Raw genomic sequence first — 15,194 nt, forward strand, 5'->3', positions numbered from 1 at the left:
CGACCCCCTTGCTCACCTCGAGCTCTTCTTTTTATCTCTCAACACCCCCTTGAGGACACTGCATTTTACGATGACTCTCACCAACTCATCATCTTTCCTTTTCATCTTGTCTCGGAGAGCTTGAAAGTTGCCACCCTCACCAAACCCCCTGCAGATCTCACAATACATATTGCGGTACTCACGATTCTTCCGCTCCATCTTTTGAAAAATGGCTTTGCGCCTCTCCTCATGGCGGGCACTCTTGATTTCCAAAATCACAGTCTGAAAACAAAGACAAACAACAAGTAAGAATGAAGTACAAAGCACATAATTTGAAAGGAAAATCGAAAAAACTTACCCTAAGGGCGAGGCCGAATGTGAGCACGTAATTTTTGTCCTATGCAAATATTCCTACAAAATCAAAAATAATAATAAATAAACAAAACAATAGTTTCTAGTTATTTTTGATTTTTTGTAGAATTTTTAGGAATTTCTCTTTATTTGTTTGTTTGCATTTAGTTACATTTTTGTGCATATTTAATGTATTAAAATCATAGAAAACCCATAAAATTCTCAAATCTTAATTCCATATAATTTTAGGTTTTAATTGCATTTTTAGAAATTAATTATATAACTAATACATGAAAATCACAACAAAAAATATGTTAGTCACTTTACATGCATCTTTAGTTAAATAATTGGTTAAATGATAGTTAACACGCTAATTTTGCAAAATTAGGTTCAATTTAGGTATTTTATCTAGAGTGGTTATTTAGCAATTAAAACAAAAGAATGATTGGGTTGTTGACATTCTTAACTAGACCAAGCAAAATCAATGGCCCAACTGACCAAAACACCAGCCCAAACCCACACCCAATCCGCCCCACAACCTGGCCCAATATACTCCTCTTCCGTAAAAATGAGTAAGGGCTAGCCAGCTTTCGGACTTTTAATTCAAAAATAGCCACCGTTTGCAAAGTCATTGAAAAATAGTCACTATTTTGCTGCAACACGGATCAGTCAAGCATAATATACTAGCGCTTGTAAATCTAGCTATTTTTGAACTTCTCATTCCTCTTCCATCTATTAAAATAGGCCAAACCCATATACAACCCATTTAACTTGGCTCCATTTTTTATTTTATCACTTTATCTCAATCTTGTTCCATTTTGGCCCTCCAACTCTATTTCTTATGTTTTATTTTAACACAAAAGTTGAAACCAGTGCAAAAAAATATAGCGCGTGTGTATACACAAATCTGAGGTGTAATAAATATCCAATTAAATATTGTCATCTGATTTTTTTTATCCTTTATTTCATATAAGCTTGAAGTTTGAAGTGAATCTATATCTCAAAGAAAATTATTTTTTCATAATGGAATGGATATTTGCTCTTGTGAATTTCAAGTTGAACTGAAAGTATCATGGACACCAAAATATCAGGGTCAAGTATTTTAGTATTGACCCGTTTGACAAGTATGAACAACTTTTAATTGGATATTTATTACACCTCAGATTTGTGTATACACATGTGCTATATTTTTTTGCACTGGTTTTAGCTTTTGTGTTAAAATAAAACATAAAAAGTAGAGTTGGAGGGCCAAAATAGAATAAGTTTGAGATAGAGTGCCAAAATAAAAAATGAGATCAAGTTAAATGCGTTGTATATTTATTTGGCTATTAAAATAACATCTCCGACCAAGAGTTTGTGAGTTCGAGTCATCTCTCTGTACCAGAATAGGGGTAAGGTATGCGTGCAAACTAACTCCTCACACCCAGCTAATGGGATTATAATGGTTGTTGTTCTTGTTGTTGTAAAATAACATATCCCCAATTCCCTGCAGAATAGAGACGGTCTCCCTCCCTTTTACAAACTTCCCCTCTCCTTCCACACTATTCCTAGCAGCTCACCTCTCCATGGTTAATCTCTCGCCAACACACAGGGGTGTATCTATGTAGGGGATCGGGGGTGGTACGCCACCCGGTCGCTCGAGTAAAATCATATACATGTACTAGTATTTTCCTTAAAATATTGAACATATATAACGAGTGGCACCCCAAGTTAGAAAATGACTATAGGTGCCACGGTTAAAGCACTGAAATTCCATATAAAAGGCCCAGGATCAAGACTATGTTGTGGTCCTAGTTGTTTTGTTGTTGTCCTTTTCCCTTCCCTTTTCTTTTCTTTATGCTCCTTCTTTTAATTTCTTCACCTATGTTATTTACTCTTCTTGTGCAATCTCCTTTTTATTATTTATTTAAATTGTATATTTGCTTCCTTTTTCTTTTTCTAGATCTTCATTTTATTTGAATGTGATTTTAATCATTTTCTCTTTTTATCCATCTAATGTTATTTTATTAATTTTAGAAACTAGAGTGATGGTAAGGTCTGCGTACACACTTAATCGAGCTGTATATAGATTGAAGTGGTGTATTTCCTAATTTAAAATTTTATTTTTCTTTATATTTTTTTATCATATTAATCGAATTTGAACCTAGAGAATTAGACCAAATTGGACAGAACTTATTCGAGTTTGTGGTCACATATTCATTTATGCATAAAATAATTTTAAATGGAATTGAATTGAATTAATTCAAAATGGACCGAACCGAACGGAATCGAATTAATTAAAAATGGATCGAACCGACTAAATCTATATCCAAGTTCAATCTCTTCACTATGGACGGTTTGCATTAAAAGCAGTAGCACCGGGGGCATTCGCAGAACTTTTGTAAGTGGTGTCAAAATTTATAGAAGAACGAGAATAATAACTTTAATTACCATACTTCTAGACGAAAAATAATTTTAATCTATTAGTTTTGTTGAGTCTTAAGTAAAAAAATATCTTAAATTAAATTCTATTTCATTAGAACTCTCAAATATTTGTAAAAATGATGTGCTAGTTGAGGTTTGAACCTCTGACCTCTTAGAGCAAAATCAAGCACATAACCAATATACCAAGAGACAAATTATGTCAAGTGATGTCATTTTTTTCTACTTATCCGCTTCCTCGCAATATTAATACATATATTTAGCAAAAGAATTCACGAAGCGGTGTCGCCCGACATTGCTTCGATAAACACCGATTGATAAATGTGCATCTGCCACCCGTAACCATCAAATGATCCGCCTTACCCACTGATCTCTTCTTTCACACATTCGCTCACACACCACAATACAAATTCCTCACTCATTCACTCTCCATTCCTCATTGACGCAAAAAAACAGCCAAAAACGCCTTCAGAGAAGCCATGGATTACTGAGTTAGAATCTGAAATTTCCAGTTTTAAAAAAAAAGAAAAAAAAAAGAAGAAGAAGTAAAGTTAGGTCGATTTTCCTTTTCAAAAGGCTGTGGAGAAGTTGCATCTGTTTCTGCTTGATTCTAGAGAATTTTTTTATTATTTCTGGGTTTTTGGCAAGCCGATTTGGTCTTCAATCCTGCTGATAGCTGTTGGAATCGTTGCTGAGCTCTAGTCGAGGCTATTTCTGACCTTTATTTGGTCTGTTCCCTAGTGTTTTCTCGGCTTTGAACTGGTAAGTTCGACATCTCTGTACTTACATGTTCCTTTGAAATGACAGCCCTTATTCTCTATGAAATCTGGCATAATTTGTTAAACTCTCATGTTTGGACTGTAATATGATTATGGACATGAATGCATTTCTAACGTAGTGTAATTAAAGTAGATGCTGAAATTTGGTTAATTCAAGATATGAACACCAGCATAATTATATGAAATGAGTAGTTAAACAATTTAATTAAGCCAAGTATGATTAAAGCAACCGTGCCAAAACTACGGAATCCGGGAATGCCTAACACCTTCTCCCGTGTTAACAGAATTACTTACCCGGCCTTCTGATTTTTCTCGTACTTTAAAACAGAGTCAAAATTACTCGATTTGGGATTTAAAATAAACCGGTTATTTGGGCCACCACCAAAAATATTCCAAGTGGCGACTCTGAATTAAATAAATAATCTCATTTTGAATAATGTCACTTTAATTGGAAAAAATCCCTATTCCCTCGGGTAATGTCGACCGTATCAGCGACAGAACTCCCGACCTCCCCTTTTGCGTCATTTAATAGATGAAGATGAGGGGTCATCGCCAAGCAAGGGGCCATCTGGGGACCAACTGTATAAGCCAAAATCTGTCCTAAGGGAATTTAGCATAAAGTGGTAATAAGGAAAAAGATGCGGTCGAGGTTGACTAGGAAACAATGGGATTCGTGGCTGGGCACTCAACAATGGTCGAGGTCGAGCATCAAGGGTAGAGCACTAACGGCTAGTTTTGTAATAAGATATTAGAGAAAATATTTCATTGAATATTTTCTGCACTTGTACTATTAGGGTTGATTAGGGATATGTCTCGTATAAAGAGAAAAAGAGATAAGGGGATAAGGCATGTAATAGTCATTTGATAAGAACACTTTTTGAGAAGAAGTTTTTACTAAGATTCCATCATCTATTATTTCATACTTTTCCATCAGATCCGAGAATAGTTCCAATATTCTAGGATTTATTTGTCATTCATCGCTGTCAGAAAGAAGAATCATCCACCTCATTCAATATTGGGTGAATCATTCTTCTTATTTACACAAATGTTATTCATTGCTATTTATTGCTTGATATTCCTTTATTATTGCTCAAATCCTTTGGAATATTAAATGCGCACTGTTTTCAGTTCCCCACCAGCATTATCTCACTTTATTTATGCTAACTAGTTCTAAATCTAGAGATATTATCATTAACTAGGTTTAACCCTTTATTACATAAGATTTAATAGTTTAACCGAAAGTTTGTATTTTTTGGTCAAACAATTTGGCGCCGTTTGTGCGGATTTCCTAGTTAAATTTTTTGTTTCTTCTAGATCTACAACTAGCACGGATTGCTAACAAAAAAACACATAGAGAACAAAACTCCTTTTTTCTTTGTACACACATATCTGACATGGCAGGTAACGGAGAAGAAAGAATGAGGGTAGTGACCGACCTCACCACCAATCTCTTGAACACCATCAATGAGGTTTCTGAGACAGAAGGCGAGAACATAACGCCTAATGCCTCTCCCAAGCGAGGCGGGTCGCCTCTCCCTCACGGCAGTATCGCAACATCCGGTAGTAAAGGAGCCTCCACATCCGTGATGGAAGAGACGCCACCAGCGGTGAACAAGCTTCTTGAGGCTTGGCTAACTGACACCAGCATTATCTCACATTATTTATGCTAACTAGTTCTAAATCTAGAGATATTATCATTAACTAGGTTTAACCCTTTATTACATAAGAATTAATAATTTAACCGAAAGTTTGTATTTTTTGGTCAAACACTGAGCTCATAGTGTAAAGAAAATTTACACAGTAAATCTATATAAGTTAAATCCTAGGGTTATTTAAATTCCATATTTTCTCTGTTTTAAAAAAACAAAAAAGGAAAATCTTCAGCCAAATTAACACTTGGCCCGCGGCTGCCAACAACTGCCCGCCGTTTCTGTCTCCGGCCAACTCCAGTTGTAAGTTCCTCTCTCTCTCTCTCTCTCTAACTCATATACACATATCTCTTTTTCTCTCTCATATCTCGCTTATGTATGTCTTTTTAATGATTTGACTATTGATAGTCTTTAGGTAAATTGGAGATATGGAAAATATAGTTAAAAAGTATCAGCAGAGATTCAGGAAGGTGAAGGAAGAGATGGACACGTGGAATGATCTTCAATCTCGACTGCTTTCTCAGTTCACCAATGCTTCTTCCATCATTCAGCGGTTACAGGTAATTAACTTTCCCAGCTTTTTTAACCATGTTCTAATGGCTGGCTTCTAACAGTAAAGGGCTTTTGACATAGTTTACTTTTGTCCCTTATAAAAGATTACATTTTTATGCAGATTCTTCAAGATTCTAAGAATTATGGTGCCCTGAGATGTGTTGAAGGCATTGAAGAAGCTGTTTTGCTTAAGCAAATGGATTCTCTTCAAACTATCTTGCTTTCTATGAATCAAACTATGTAGGTCCTTTTTTTTGTCTTTCTATTTCATGATTTTTAGTTATGTCAATCAATCAACTATATGTCAATCCGAACTAGTTGGGGTCGGCTATATGAATCTTTTTACTATTCGGGCTCATTTCATTCTAATACCAAAAATTAGTCTTTTAAGTTAAACTAGAGGCTATTTGAAACACTTATATGCAAGTCGCTAACTATAGATAAAATAACTAGTGGCAAACACAAACTTTCCTCAGTTATAAAAGTCAAATATTTGTCATTGCCCTTTCGAATTTTTTGTTGGTAATTGATTATGTTAGCAAAAGTAGCATTATTTTCCTTGTTTTTGACTTTCTTAAAACTGTGGGATGAGTTTTGTTGTACTCCTTTGTAATGTTATAGAGCAGTAAGTGAATTGCTTTTGCAGTTTACTTGTGCATTTAGTTATTGGAGCTAGATGTTGATTATCAACTAAGAGGGTTATTCTTTTTTCCCCTCTTTCTGTTTGGTTCAAAATCTAGGGAAAAATTTCGCTCTGTCGTGTTATCGCTTGAGAAGATGGTTCGTGATGGTAGACAGCTCATAAAAGGGGGATCCACCCAAGTAACTGTGAAACAGCTGCAGCAACGCGTTGGAGTAAAACCAAGCATTGCTGATTGCTTGGACGGGCTAAAACTTCTCTGTGAGATGCACCAATCAGAGTATGCATAGATAAGAAAATATGTTTTTCCTGTTTCAATTTTCCTGCCTTATTTATCTTAAATTACGAAGTTTATTGTTTTTTAGTACTAGTAAATTCCATTGTTGAGCCTTTATTACAGATAATATGCTGTTTCCTAGTAATATAGCTGTACTTTGATCTTTCTTCCTTTGAATTAGATTTTCAGATGTTATCCTTAAAAAGAAAAATGATATATAATCATGCAATCCACTATCACCTCCTTAGTATCACTTCCTGCATCAGGAGCTTTTCTCTTTACTGTGAAAATGATATAGCTGTGCTATTTGCTATGGTAGGTTAACATGAACAAAACTTTGGTTTGAAATCAAGTTACCTCTTTCTTCTCTTTCTTCCTGTCACCTCGAATGGATTTGATATAGTTTTCTTTTGTCATACGAACTAGTTCTTATCCTTGCATTATTATGCATTGAACACTTTACGTTACCGATTCTCTCAGTACATTATTTCAGGTACCATCTTAAATTATCGGTCATATCAGCAGTTGCTTTAAAACCCAGGTATCATATGACACAGTTATTTTCCACTTATTTTCCTTTATAGATCTCACTGGCAGAGCTATAGGTGGTCAATGTCCTGTCAATTTATTTTTCTTTTCCTGTTTTGTTGGCTTGATATCCGTTTTTGAGTAAAAAATGAAGCTCATGCTGTTTCGATTCGTGAAGAGCATTGGGATATTCTGGGATTTCATCCTAGTCTTGTCATTAGGTTCCATTTCTCTTTCTTTTAAAAATTTATGCACATATTGAAGCTTGATTTCCCTGCAGTGCACCTGATGATTTAGGCGCGCTTCAGCAACTGTTGGTTGATCAACCTAACATCCCCAAAGAGGAAGGTGAGTAAAAATCGATGTAGTAAAGCAATTCAAGTGACTTGCTAATCCATGTGGCATATGGTGTGGGTTTGAATTTGTGCAAGTCGCATCAAGAACGAAACTATCCATCTTTATTCATCCTAAAAAAAAAAGAACAATAAAAGCAGTGTCAGTATGAATCTAACAGCCTATAGACAGTTACTCTTTCCTGTTAAATGAACATCTTGTTGTCAGAACAAACTGTTATAGCATGGCAGATGTATCTTTGCACGTTTATGAAGAGAAGAACTGAATGTATTTTGGTTTTGTCAAAATTTGGATGTGGTGATTACAAGTTCTCTTTCGTTAAGTAAGGAAAGAGAATTTTGTATTAGAAGTACCAACATGTGGATATGACATTTGTCTGACATGAGTCAATAATATTCTGTCAGACACGAGTCTAGGACAACCTAAAATTAGAAGGCAGACACTCTTTTGGTGCAGCCTGAACTAAAGATATGGATGTTGACCTGATAATGCATGGAAAGTTTGTTATGGAAGAAGAAAAAAAAGTTATATATTGTCTCTTAAACCTGGATTACCGACCTCTATGCTCACAGTCAAACCTAGAATGTAGGAGTTAAATTACAAGATTATAAAAACATTGAATTGCTTCAAAGCTGTGAATTTTACAATTAGAGTCTCAGGCATGTAGTTTTTCATGATTCCTCTTCTCCTTCCTTTGCGGTTTAGTTATTAAGGCAGCTAGTACCCACCGTAATGTTGTTTAAGTTACTAATGATGCGTAACTTCAGTGTTAATTATCCCATCAAGTTACCTAATGCCTTAGATTATAGCTCCTCGGAAATGTACAAGGTAAGATCAACCATATGAAGCCTCTTGACAATGTAGTTTTGCTTGTAGCTGGAATTAAGCATTATGGCAGTAAGGTTTTAGCTCGAGTTAAGCTTCAGCTGTGCTAAAACAGAAGCTTTTAATGCATTGTTTTAAGTGCACACATATGTTGTTGTTATCGAACCCACACTTCTACAATCTAATTGCTTCTATTCTGCAGTACAATTCATTTTTGATATCATATTCGCTGAAGAGATGGCTTGATGTCCTTCTCGCATGGATTTTTGGACCCATGAAGTGATTTCTGAACTGGTGAAATCTGTTTTAAGTTCAGACTGAAGAAATTGAGGCTTTTCCCTGACCAAAGAGAACACAGTCGTCGATATTGGAAGGGGTTGGAACCTGGAAATGGAAGAGATTCTTAATATAGATATCACTGTAAACTTTAGCTGCTTTGTATATTTATTTCATTTATTTACATTTTCTATAAACAACTTTTTGTTCTATTGGTCCTTAGTTGGTAACATAGTTGTGATCAAATATGAAACATCTTAACTAGTGATCTTTTTGGCAAGGGTATCCAAATTCTGATTGTTGAGATTAAAGAAATAACATAGATCCCTGTCCTTTTGAAAAGTACTTGTCCAATTGATACTAGGCTAAGTTATATCTTTTGTAAAGTGCTTTCATGAAAGTTTCCTTCTTTATTTCTGCATCTGCTATACTTGGGTGGAGAAGAACTTGTCTCAAGTTTGGCTTTCGTCGATCAGTAAGATGTCCATGCAACGGTTATATCCTTTTTTTTCTTTCTTTTCATTTGTCCAGCCAACTGAAATTTCTTCTTGTGCAGCTCTCTTAATTTGCATCGCTTTCCCTCCTTGTCATATAATTCACTTCCTTATTTAGCATATAAGTTGATTCTGAAATAACTTGAAATTGTGTGATATTCATGGCAAGGAATTTCATGAACATTTTCAAATGAAATATTATCTGAGTTTCCATTCTGTTATAGATGAAGGCTCGACTTTCAAAGCTTTAGCAGTTGAACAGTCAGGTTATTTGGATGCATTCTGGAATGCTTTCTTGAACTCTTCATAAACATATAGTCGTTATTGTTTTCCTCATTATATCATTCTGTAGACCTTACAAGGATTAAGTCTAAGTATCTGGATGCATCATCATAGATTGATGGAGATCCCAAATCTGTGGAACAATCCTCCCATTTAAATTTATTGTTACAGGATCGCCAGAGACCAAACTTTCCATAGCTGCTTTCCTTGGTGAGCTGGTTCTTAAGAATGATGTGAAAGTGTTAGTGGCAAGGACTGTTGGTTCATCACTGATCGACATCATGAAACATGGTAACATGTCATCAAGAGAGGCTGCTTTAAAATCTCTAAATCAAATCTCGTCTTACGAGTCTAGTGCCAAGATCCTCATAGAGGCAGGTATACTCCCCCCTCTTATCAACTGCCGATGCGACTCAGAGATGTTTCTGCAACAATCCTTGCAAACATCGTCAACTCAGGGTATGATTTTGATTCAGTTCCAGTTGGCTCTGAATATAGGCACTTGTCTCAGAGGACATAGTTCACAATTTTCTGCATCTTATTAGCAACACCGGTCCTGCAATAGAATGCAAGCTTCTCCAAGTTCTTGTTGGTTTAACCAGTTATCCCACAACTGTTTTTAATGCTGTTTCTTCCATTAAAAGCTCGGCCGCGACTATCAGTTTGATTCAGTTTATTGAGGCTCCACAGAAAGATCTTCGGGTAGCTTCGATAAAGCTTCTGCGGAACCTCTCTCCTCATATGGATCAAGAACTCGCCCGTTGCTTACGTGGTACATCAGGTCAGCTTGGTAGTCTAATTAAAGTCATATCAGAGAATACTGGTATAACCGAGGAGCAAGCTGTGGCAGTTGGTCTTTTAGCTGATCTCCCTGAAAGGGATAGGGGACTTACAAGGCAAATGCTTGACGAAGGTGTCTTCCCGCTGGTAATCTCGAGGGAGAGACAATAGGGAGTCGCTTTGTTACGCCATATCTAGAAGGGCTCTTGAAAGTTCTCTCAAGGATCACATTTGTTTTGACTGATGCCGTTGCACTTTGTCGTGAACAGAATGTTGCCGCACTCTTCATTGAACTTCTGCAGACCAATGGGCTTGATTTGATAATGTGCAGACTTGACCAAATTGCCTGAGCTCTGCCAAAGCCAGGTTTTTGTGTAACGATCTTCCCTTGTTATAACGGGATTGTGTAAGGTCTATCGGGGGACATGTTCTCTGAGAGACACCTTCTGTCTCGACAAGTTGGTTGCACTTGTTGACCACAGAAATGAAAAGGTTGTTGAGGCATCTTTAAATGTTTTAAGGTTTATTGTTGTAAATGTATTGTTATTCAATTTTTACGAGTTTTGCTGAACCACAAAATCAAGTGCTCCATGTTCTGATTCAGTTGATTTGAAGCTTCTAACGGTCAGCCTGGTACACTAAACTCTCGCTACGTGGGACCAGTACGCAACCTTACCCTGTAGTTCTAGAACTACATGTTATTTTCACGGCACGAACCCAGCAAGGCGCCCCTTCTTGAAAATCTTCAGTCGATTCCAAATGCTTCTTTTGTCCCAAAATTGTTGTCAGCGAAGTTCACTGACTTGAATTATTTTTAGGTTCTTTTTCTCATTTATATGTAGAAAAAAGATTGAAAAGGAAGAAGAGCTGCTAAACCATTAAAAAACAGTTTATTATTCATATACTCAACATATTACAGAACAAATGAATGACCTGCATCAACAGAACTAATTCGAATAATAATGAAATAAACAAGAATATATAGATTAGTTAAACAGCATCAAACGTCCAACAAATGGTAAAAACTGGCTATAACAAAAGAATATGATCAACACTGCACATATTTTGACTAGTTAGCATTCAGAAGATCTGAAGCTGAGGAAACAGATGTTATCGTAGGTCTTCTTTGATCCGTCACAAGTGTAGCACTGCCATGGATTTAGTCAAGCAAGAAGCAGCATCCAATTCATGGGGTAGACGGTTCCTTGAGATATGGCTCCAGCTTGTTCCAGCACCAGATACTTCTCCAACAGTCAAGAAGTCTAGCACCTGCCCGAATATTTTGAACATTTCAACTCCAAATATAAAGTTTTTATCAGCAACAAACGCAGCGTTCCAATCCATTGGGGCATCAGGATGTGTTGAAACTTCTGTCCAAGTGAGATACATAAGATCAAGCTCCCAAAGCTTTCTTACTGCTTTGTTTCTCCTGCCAATCTGACCTTCTCCTTCACACCACGAGACAGAGAGGATAAATAACCGTCCATTGCAGCATATAAGTTTAGGGTGGTATTCATGAACTCGGGGAGGGAATGGACTGGTTTGGATTCTAACCCAATAGCCCTTCTCGATGTCATATGCTGCTACCTTATCACTTTCTGAATAAACATAAAACATCCCATTGCACACAACCCCCGAACAAGCTACTCCAAAATCTACAGGCAGCCTCTGGATCTCTGTCCATTTATTTGACATGGAATCATAAATTTCCCCAGAATCCAGAGGCTCATCCCAGCATCCAAGACCCCCTACAGCAATCAAGAGAAAGCGTCTTTGATCTTTATTTGAATGTTCGCCTTTTTGTTTGACAAACTTGTACCGTTTCACACTTGGCAAGGACGTAAGCTCGTTCTCATTCAGAGAATATCGAAATTGGCGTCCAACTGAAAGTCTATGAGGATCCTCATAAACATCAGATACCCCACCAACTCTTGGACGGTAAAATCTTCTGTCTCCTCGAGTTTGTTGATTCCTAATAAATAAACAATCTGAACTGATCTCATAAGCTCCTAAAATAAGGGATGATCTTGCATGCTTCATTGGTGCAGCTTTATGCCACGTTCTCATCAAGGGACTAAAAACGAGCACGCTTTTATGTGTCTTGAATGAACTCTTATCAAATTTCCCAAAGTTAGTAAGGCTAGAACAGCCTCCAACAACATAAACATCATCATGGATACCGGCAACAGAAAATAAAAATCTTCCTTTCAGAATTTCAGAGTTAATTTTGTGCCATTGGTTGAAGGAAACATCCAATGCATGTATTTCTGCAGAACAACAACCGTCTTTTACAACCCCAAAGAGAAAAACCCATGGATTCTTAACCGAACCTTCTTGCCTCATTCGCCAGAAACGAGGCGTCATTGTCAAGTTTCTCCATTTCTTGCACACCAGCCTAGCATTCATGACACTCATAAAAGGAAGCCTTAATAAGCACATTTCAAGGATGTCATCCGGTAAAAACACATTCATGCTTTTGTTCTGTAGTGCTGCTTCAAGTTCTAGAGATTTCCTATTAGTCCTCCTCCAGAATTTTTCCCTCATGCCATAAGCGAAGCAATCTACTGTGGTTTCTTCATTTCCACATATTGGGGCGTAGCCTTTGCCTTCCTCACTTGCATTTGACCTTCTTCTACCGCATGAATCCCATAACTCATCACCAGTGTCAGCAGCTACTTTGCAACCACCCCCTCTGCTGTATAGCGTTAGACATCTCAAGGAGACGCCCTTGTCGTCATCCTCTTCTCCCCCTCCGCTTCTATGGTTCTTCTTTTTCAATTTTTGGCTCACACTTCTGACTAGCTTTTTCGACACGCTTAAAGACTCCAAATCCTGTTGAATAGATTCTTCTCCTGTTAACCTTTCTGATGTCATCTTAGTATCCTACAATTGTGTTAAAAAAAAAGGAATTATCTTACTGATCCCTTTCTATTGTATAATGACTATGTGGCATGTTTATCACATAAATCAAATAGTTGTTGGAAAACCAAGTCTTAGATGTTTCGACGAGACCTGAAATGCCAATCCCCCCAATTATTAAACACCATCCATCTTCTATCTTGTTTACGCAGACCTTACCCCTACCCAGAGGGGTAGAGAGGCTATTTCCGAAAGACCCTCGGCTCGAGAAGAAGAAAAATAAACAATAGACAATAGATCCGTGACAGCAAAATAGAAGATAAAAAATATTGACAGCATCGTAAGAAATAGAAAAAAAGATGTAAAAGCAATAACTATAAACAACAATACTACCATAGAAAATAGTGAGGAAACTACATAAACCACTAACAATCCTCCATCTTCTATCTTGTTTTCAGACTAACTTTTTTCGACAGCTATGACAATAATATTACTCCACAAACCTACATACTCAAATAAGAGAAGCACAAAGCCCTGACAAATGTGCCAATTAGATAATAAACAAATGAATGCAGTTCCCCCTTTCAAGAGTGATTGAGATATTTGACATATTCGTACACTAAAACCACTAGGAATCTAAAGGGTGTCTTCCTATATACTCAAAAGTCACAACTTTTTAGGTAGAAATGAATTTGATGCTCTAACTTTATTTATTTTTCCTTGAAAGCAAGATTCATATTTTTCTTCCTGAAACATCTTCAGATATACATCCCTATACCTAAAAAATCAATTGAATCTCCAAATAATCAGCTTAAATGAGCTAAAATAGAAAATACAAATGAAAAGCTTAGACAACACAAAGACAAAAATAAGCTCAGGAACATTTAGGTTGACAAAATGAGCTAAAAGCATCCTGTTTATTTTACAAGATCAAAACTTTATCCCAAACAAATCTTGAAACAAGAGAAATAATTACATATCCAGATGGAATAAAAGGGAAATGGAATAAAACATGTAAAATTCAAGAAATTAAAAAAAAAAAAAAAAACCTCATTAATCAAGTCAGCAGAGCTCCAAAAACCATGGATCCAAAATCAAGACTATCGTTTTTTTCAAACTGTTTTAAGATTTTGATAAGAAAAGCAGAACCCCAAATGAGATCTTATAGTCATAGCAAAAAAGAAAGCATCTTTGAGTTCAGTGAAGAAAGAATCAATCAAAAAAAGTAATGGGGTATTCTCATGTGAAAAAACAAGAAAGAATGTTAAAAAAGAAAACCCCACAAATCGTAATCAAAATAGGTAAGAACCTAATTTTAATTCCAAGTGAGTAGTAGTGTACTTTCTTTTTTCTTTCGATATATTACAGGAGTCCGGAACCAAAGTGTGATTCATTTGGACTCAAAAAATTAAAATATGTGAAAAAAAATTGGGATATATAACGCGTTATTGCACCGTGCTATACCTTAACAGCATGTTTGCCGTTAAAGTATAGCGCGGTGTAATACCGCGCTATAGTTAAGTATTGGGCCCACGAATAATTGTTTTGTGCTTAACTGATACACCAATAATTCAACTGGGTATAGCGCCCATATTTAAGTCGTTATACCTCAAATAATTGTACCCCGAATTGATTTTTTCCTTATTTAAAGGGTTTCAGGATTTGGTAAAAATACATCCATCCTCCTTCAAGTCTTCTCATATTTTTGTCATTAAGTTATTTTGTATTTTATCATAATATCTGAAGAGCGAATAATTAGAGTTTCATTATATTTTGGGGTTCGGTTGTGGTGGCGAATAACTCAGTAAGCTATAGTTGTTCTCCATAGTGTCATGTTAAGTTGCCACTTACAATGGAGTATGATACATTGGTATAGTTGTTATGTAAAAAAATGGGTATGAGCAAACGTTCGGTGAGTATTAAAGTAACCGAAAAATATCCGTATTTTGTCACTCTGCAAGGGGTTGCTTGTTATGTTGAGTTTAACATCGAAGACGATGAAACTCTGAGAGATTTTTTGAGGACTCCGGATGAATACTGGGCATTTCTTGTGATAAAAATATTGGAAATGTACGTCAAGGCTGAAGCCGTTTGCAATAATGAAGTTGCGCAAAGTAGGGATATCCCTCAATTATCGGGTGGTTATTT

At 36.3% G+C, this 15,194-nt stretch overlaps 3 protein-coding genes across 6 annotated transcripts; 2 read left to right on the forward strand and 1 right to left on the reverse strand.

The window, feature by feature from the left end:
• The first annotated feature begins 3,102 nt into the window (after positions 1 to 3,102).
• LOC107792640 (uncharacterized protein At5g43822) lies at positions 3,103 to 8,973 on the forward strand. 4 transcript variants are annotated; one of them, XM_016614877.2, is made up of 8 exons: positions 3,103 to 3,513; positions 5,403 to 5,482; positions 5,588 to 5,739; positions 5,853 to 5,971; positions 6,472 to 6,651; positions 7,142 to 7,189; positions 7,457 to 7,524; positions 8,558 to 8,973. In XM_016614877.2, the coding sequence occupies exons 3-8, from the start codon at positions 5,608 to 5,610 to the stop codon at positions 8,599 to 8,601; spliced, it is 591 nt and encodes a 196-aa protein (XP_016470363.1). In that variant the 5' UTR covers positions 3,103 to 3,513; positions 5,403 to 5,482; positions 5,588 to 5,607; the 3' UTR covers positions 8,602 to 8,973. The 4 variants fall into 4 exon arrangements, with proteins under 4 accessions (XP_016470363.1, XP_016470374.1, XP_016470392.1 ...); XM_075227076.1 differs by having other exon boundaries at positions 3,375 to 3,513; positions 5,595 to 5,739; XM_016614888.2 differs by lacking the exon at positions 5,403 to 5,482 and having other exon boundaries at positions 3,190 to 3,513.
• Positions 8,974 to 9,315: 342 nt separating this feature from the next.
• On the forward strand, positions 9,316 to 10,537 carry LOC107792629 (U-box domain-containing protein 44-like). Its single transcript, XM_075227549.1, has 4 exons — positions 9,316 to 9,391; positions 9,579 to 9,785; positions 9,919 to 10,334; positions 10,457 to 10,537. The coding sequence occupies exons 1-4, from the start codon at positions 9,316 to 9,318 to the stop codon at positions 10,535 to 10,537; spliced, it is 780 nt and encodes a 259-aa protein (XP_075083650.1).
• A 521-nt stretch (positions 10,538 to 11,058) lies between these two features.
• LOC107796573 (F-box/kelch-repeat protein At5g42350) lies at positions 11,059 to 14,397 on the reverse strand. Its single transcript, XM_016619368.2, has 2 exons — positions 14,096 to 14,397; positions 11,059 to 13,070 (listed from the first exon to the last, which is right to left on the reverse strand). Exon 2 carries the CDS (start codon positions 13,059 to 13,061, stop codon positions 11,322 to 11,324), a length of 1,740 nt encoding a protein of 579 aa, XP_016474854.2. The 5' UTR covers positions 13,062 to 13,070; positions 14,096 to 14,397; the 3' UTR covers positions 11,059 to 11,321.
• Between the last annotated feature and the right edge of the window lie 797 nt (positions 14,398 to 15,194).

This window comes from Nicotiana tabacum, chromosome 12, assembly GCF_000715075.1.
Source record: "Nicotiana tabacum cultivar K326 chromosome 12, ASM71507v2, whole genome shotgun sequence".
Classification (NCBI taxonomy): domain Eukaryota; kingdom Viridiplantae; phylum Streptophyta; class Magnoliopsida; order Solanales; family Solanaceae; genus Nicotiana; species Nicotiana tabacum.

Coding starts and splice junctions, on each gene's coding strand:
- LOC107792640 (XM_016614877.2), top strand. CDS start 5,608: ATGGAAAATATAGTTAAAAAGTATCAGCAGAGATTCAGGAAGGTGAAG. Junction 6,652..7,141: donor TGTGAGATGCACCAATCAGA/GTATGCATAGAT, acceptor ACATTATTTCAG/GTACCATCTTAAATTATCGG. Junction 7,525..8,557: donor TAACATCCCCAAAGAGGAAG/GTGAGTAAAAAT, acceptor TCTATTCTGCAG/TACAATTCATTTTTGATATC.
- LOC107792629 (XM_075227549.1), top strand. CDS start 9,316: ATGAAATATTATCTGAGTTTCCATTCTGTTATAGATGAAGGCTCGACT. Junction 9,392..9,578: donor TTTAGCAGTTGAACAGTCAG/GTTATTTGGATG, acceptor TTATTGTTACAG/GATCGCCAGAGACCAAACTT. Junction 9,786..9,918: donor CAAGATCCTCATAGAGGCAG/GTATACTCCCCC, acceptor CACTTGTCTCAG/AGGACATAGTTCACAATTTT.
- LOC107796573 (XM_016619368.2), bottom strand. CDS start 13,061: ATGACATCAGAAAGGTTAACAGGAGAAGAATCTATTCAACAGGATTTG.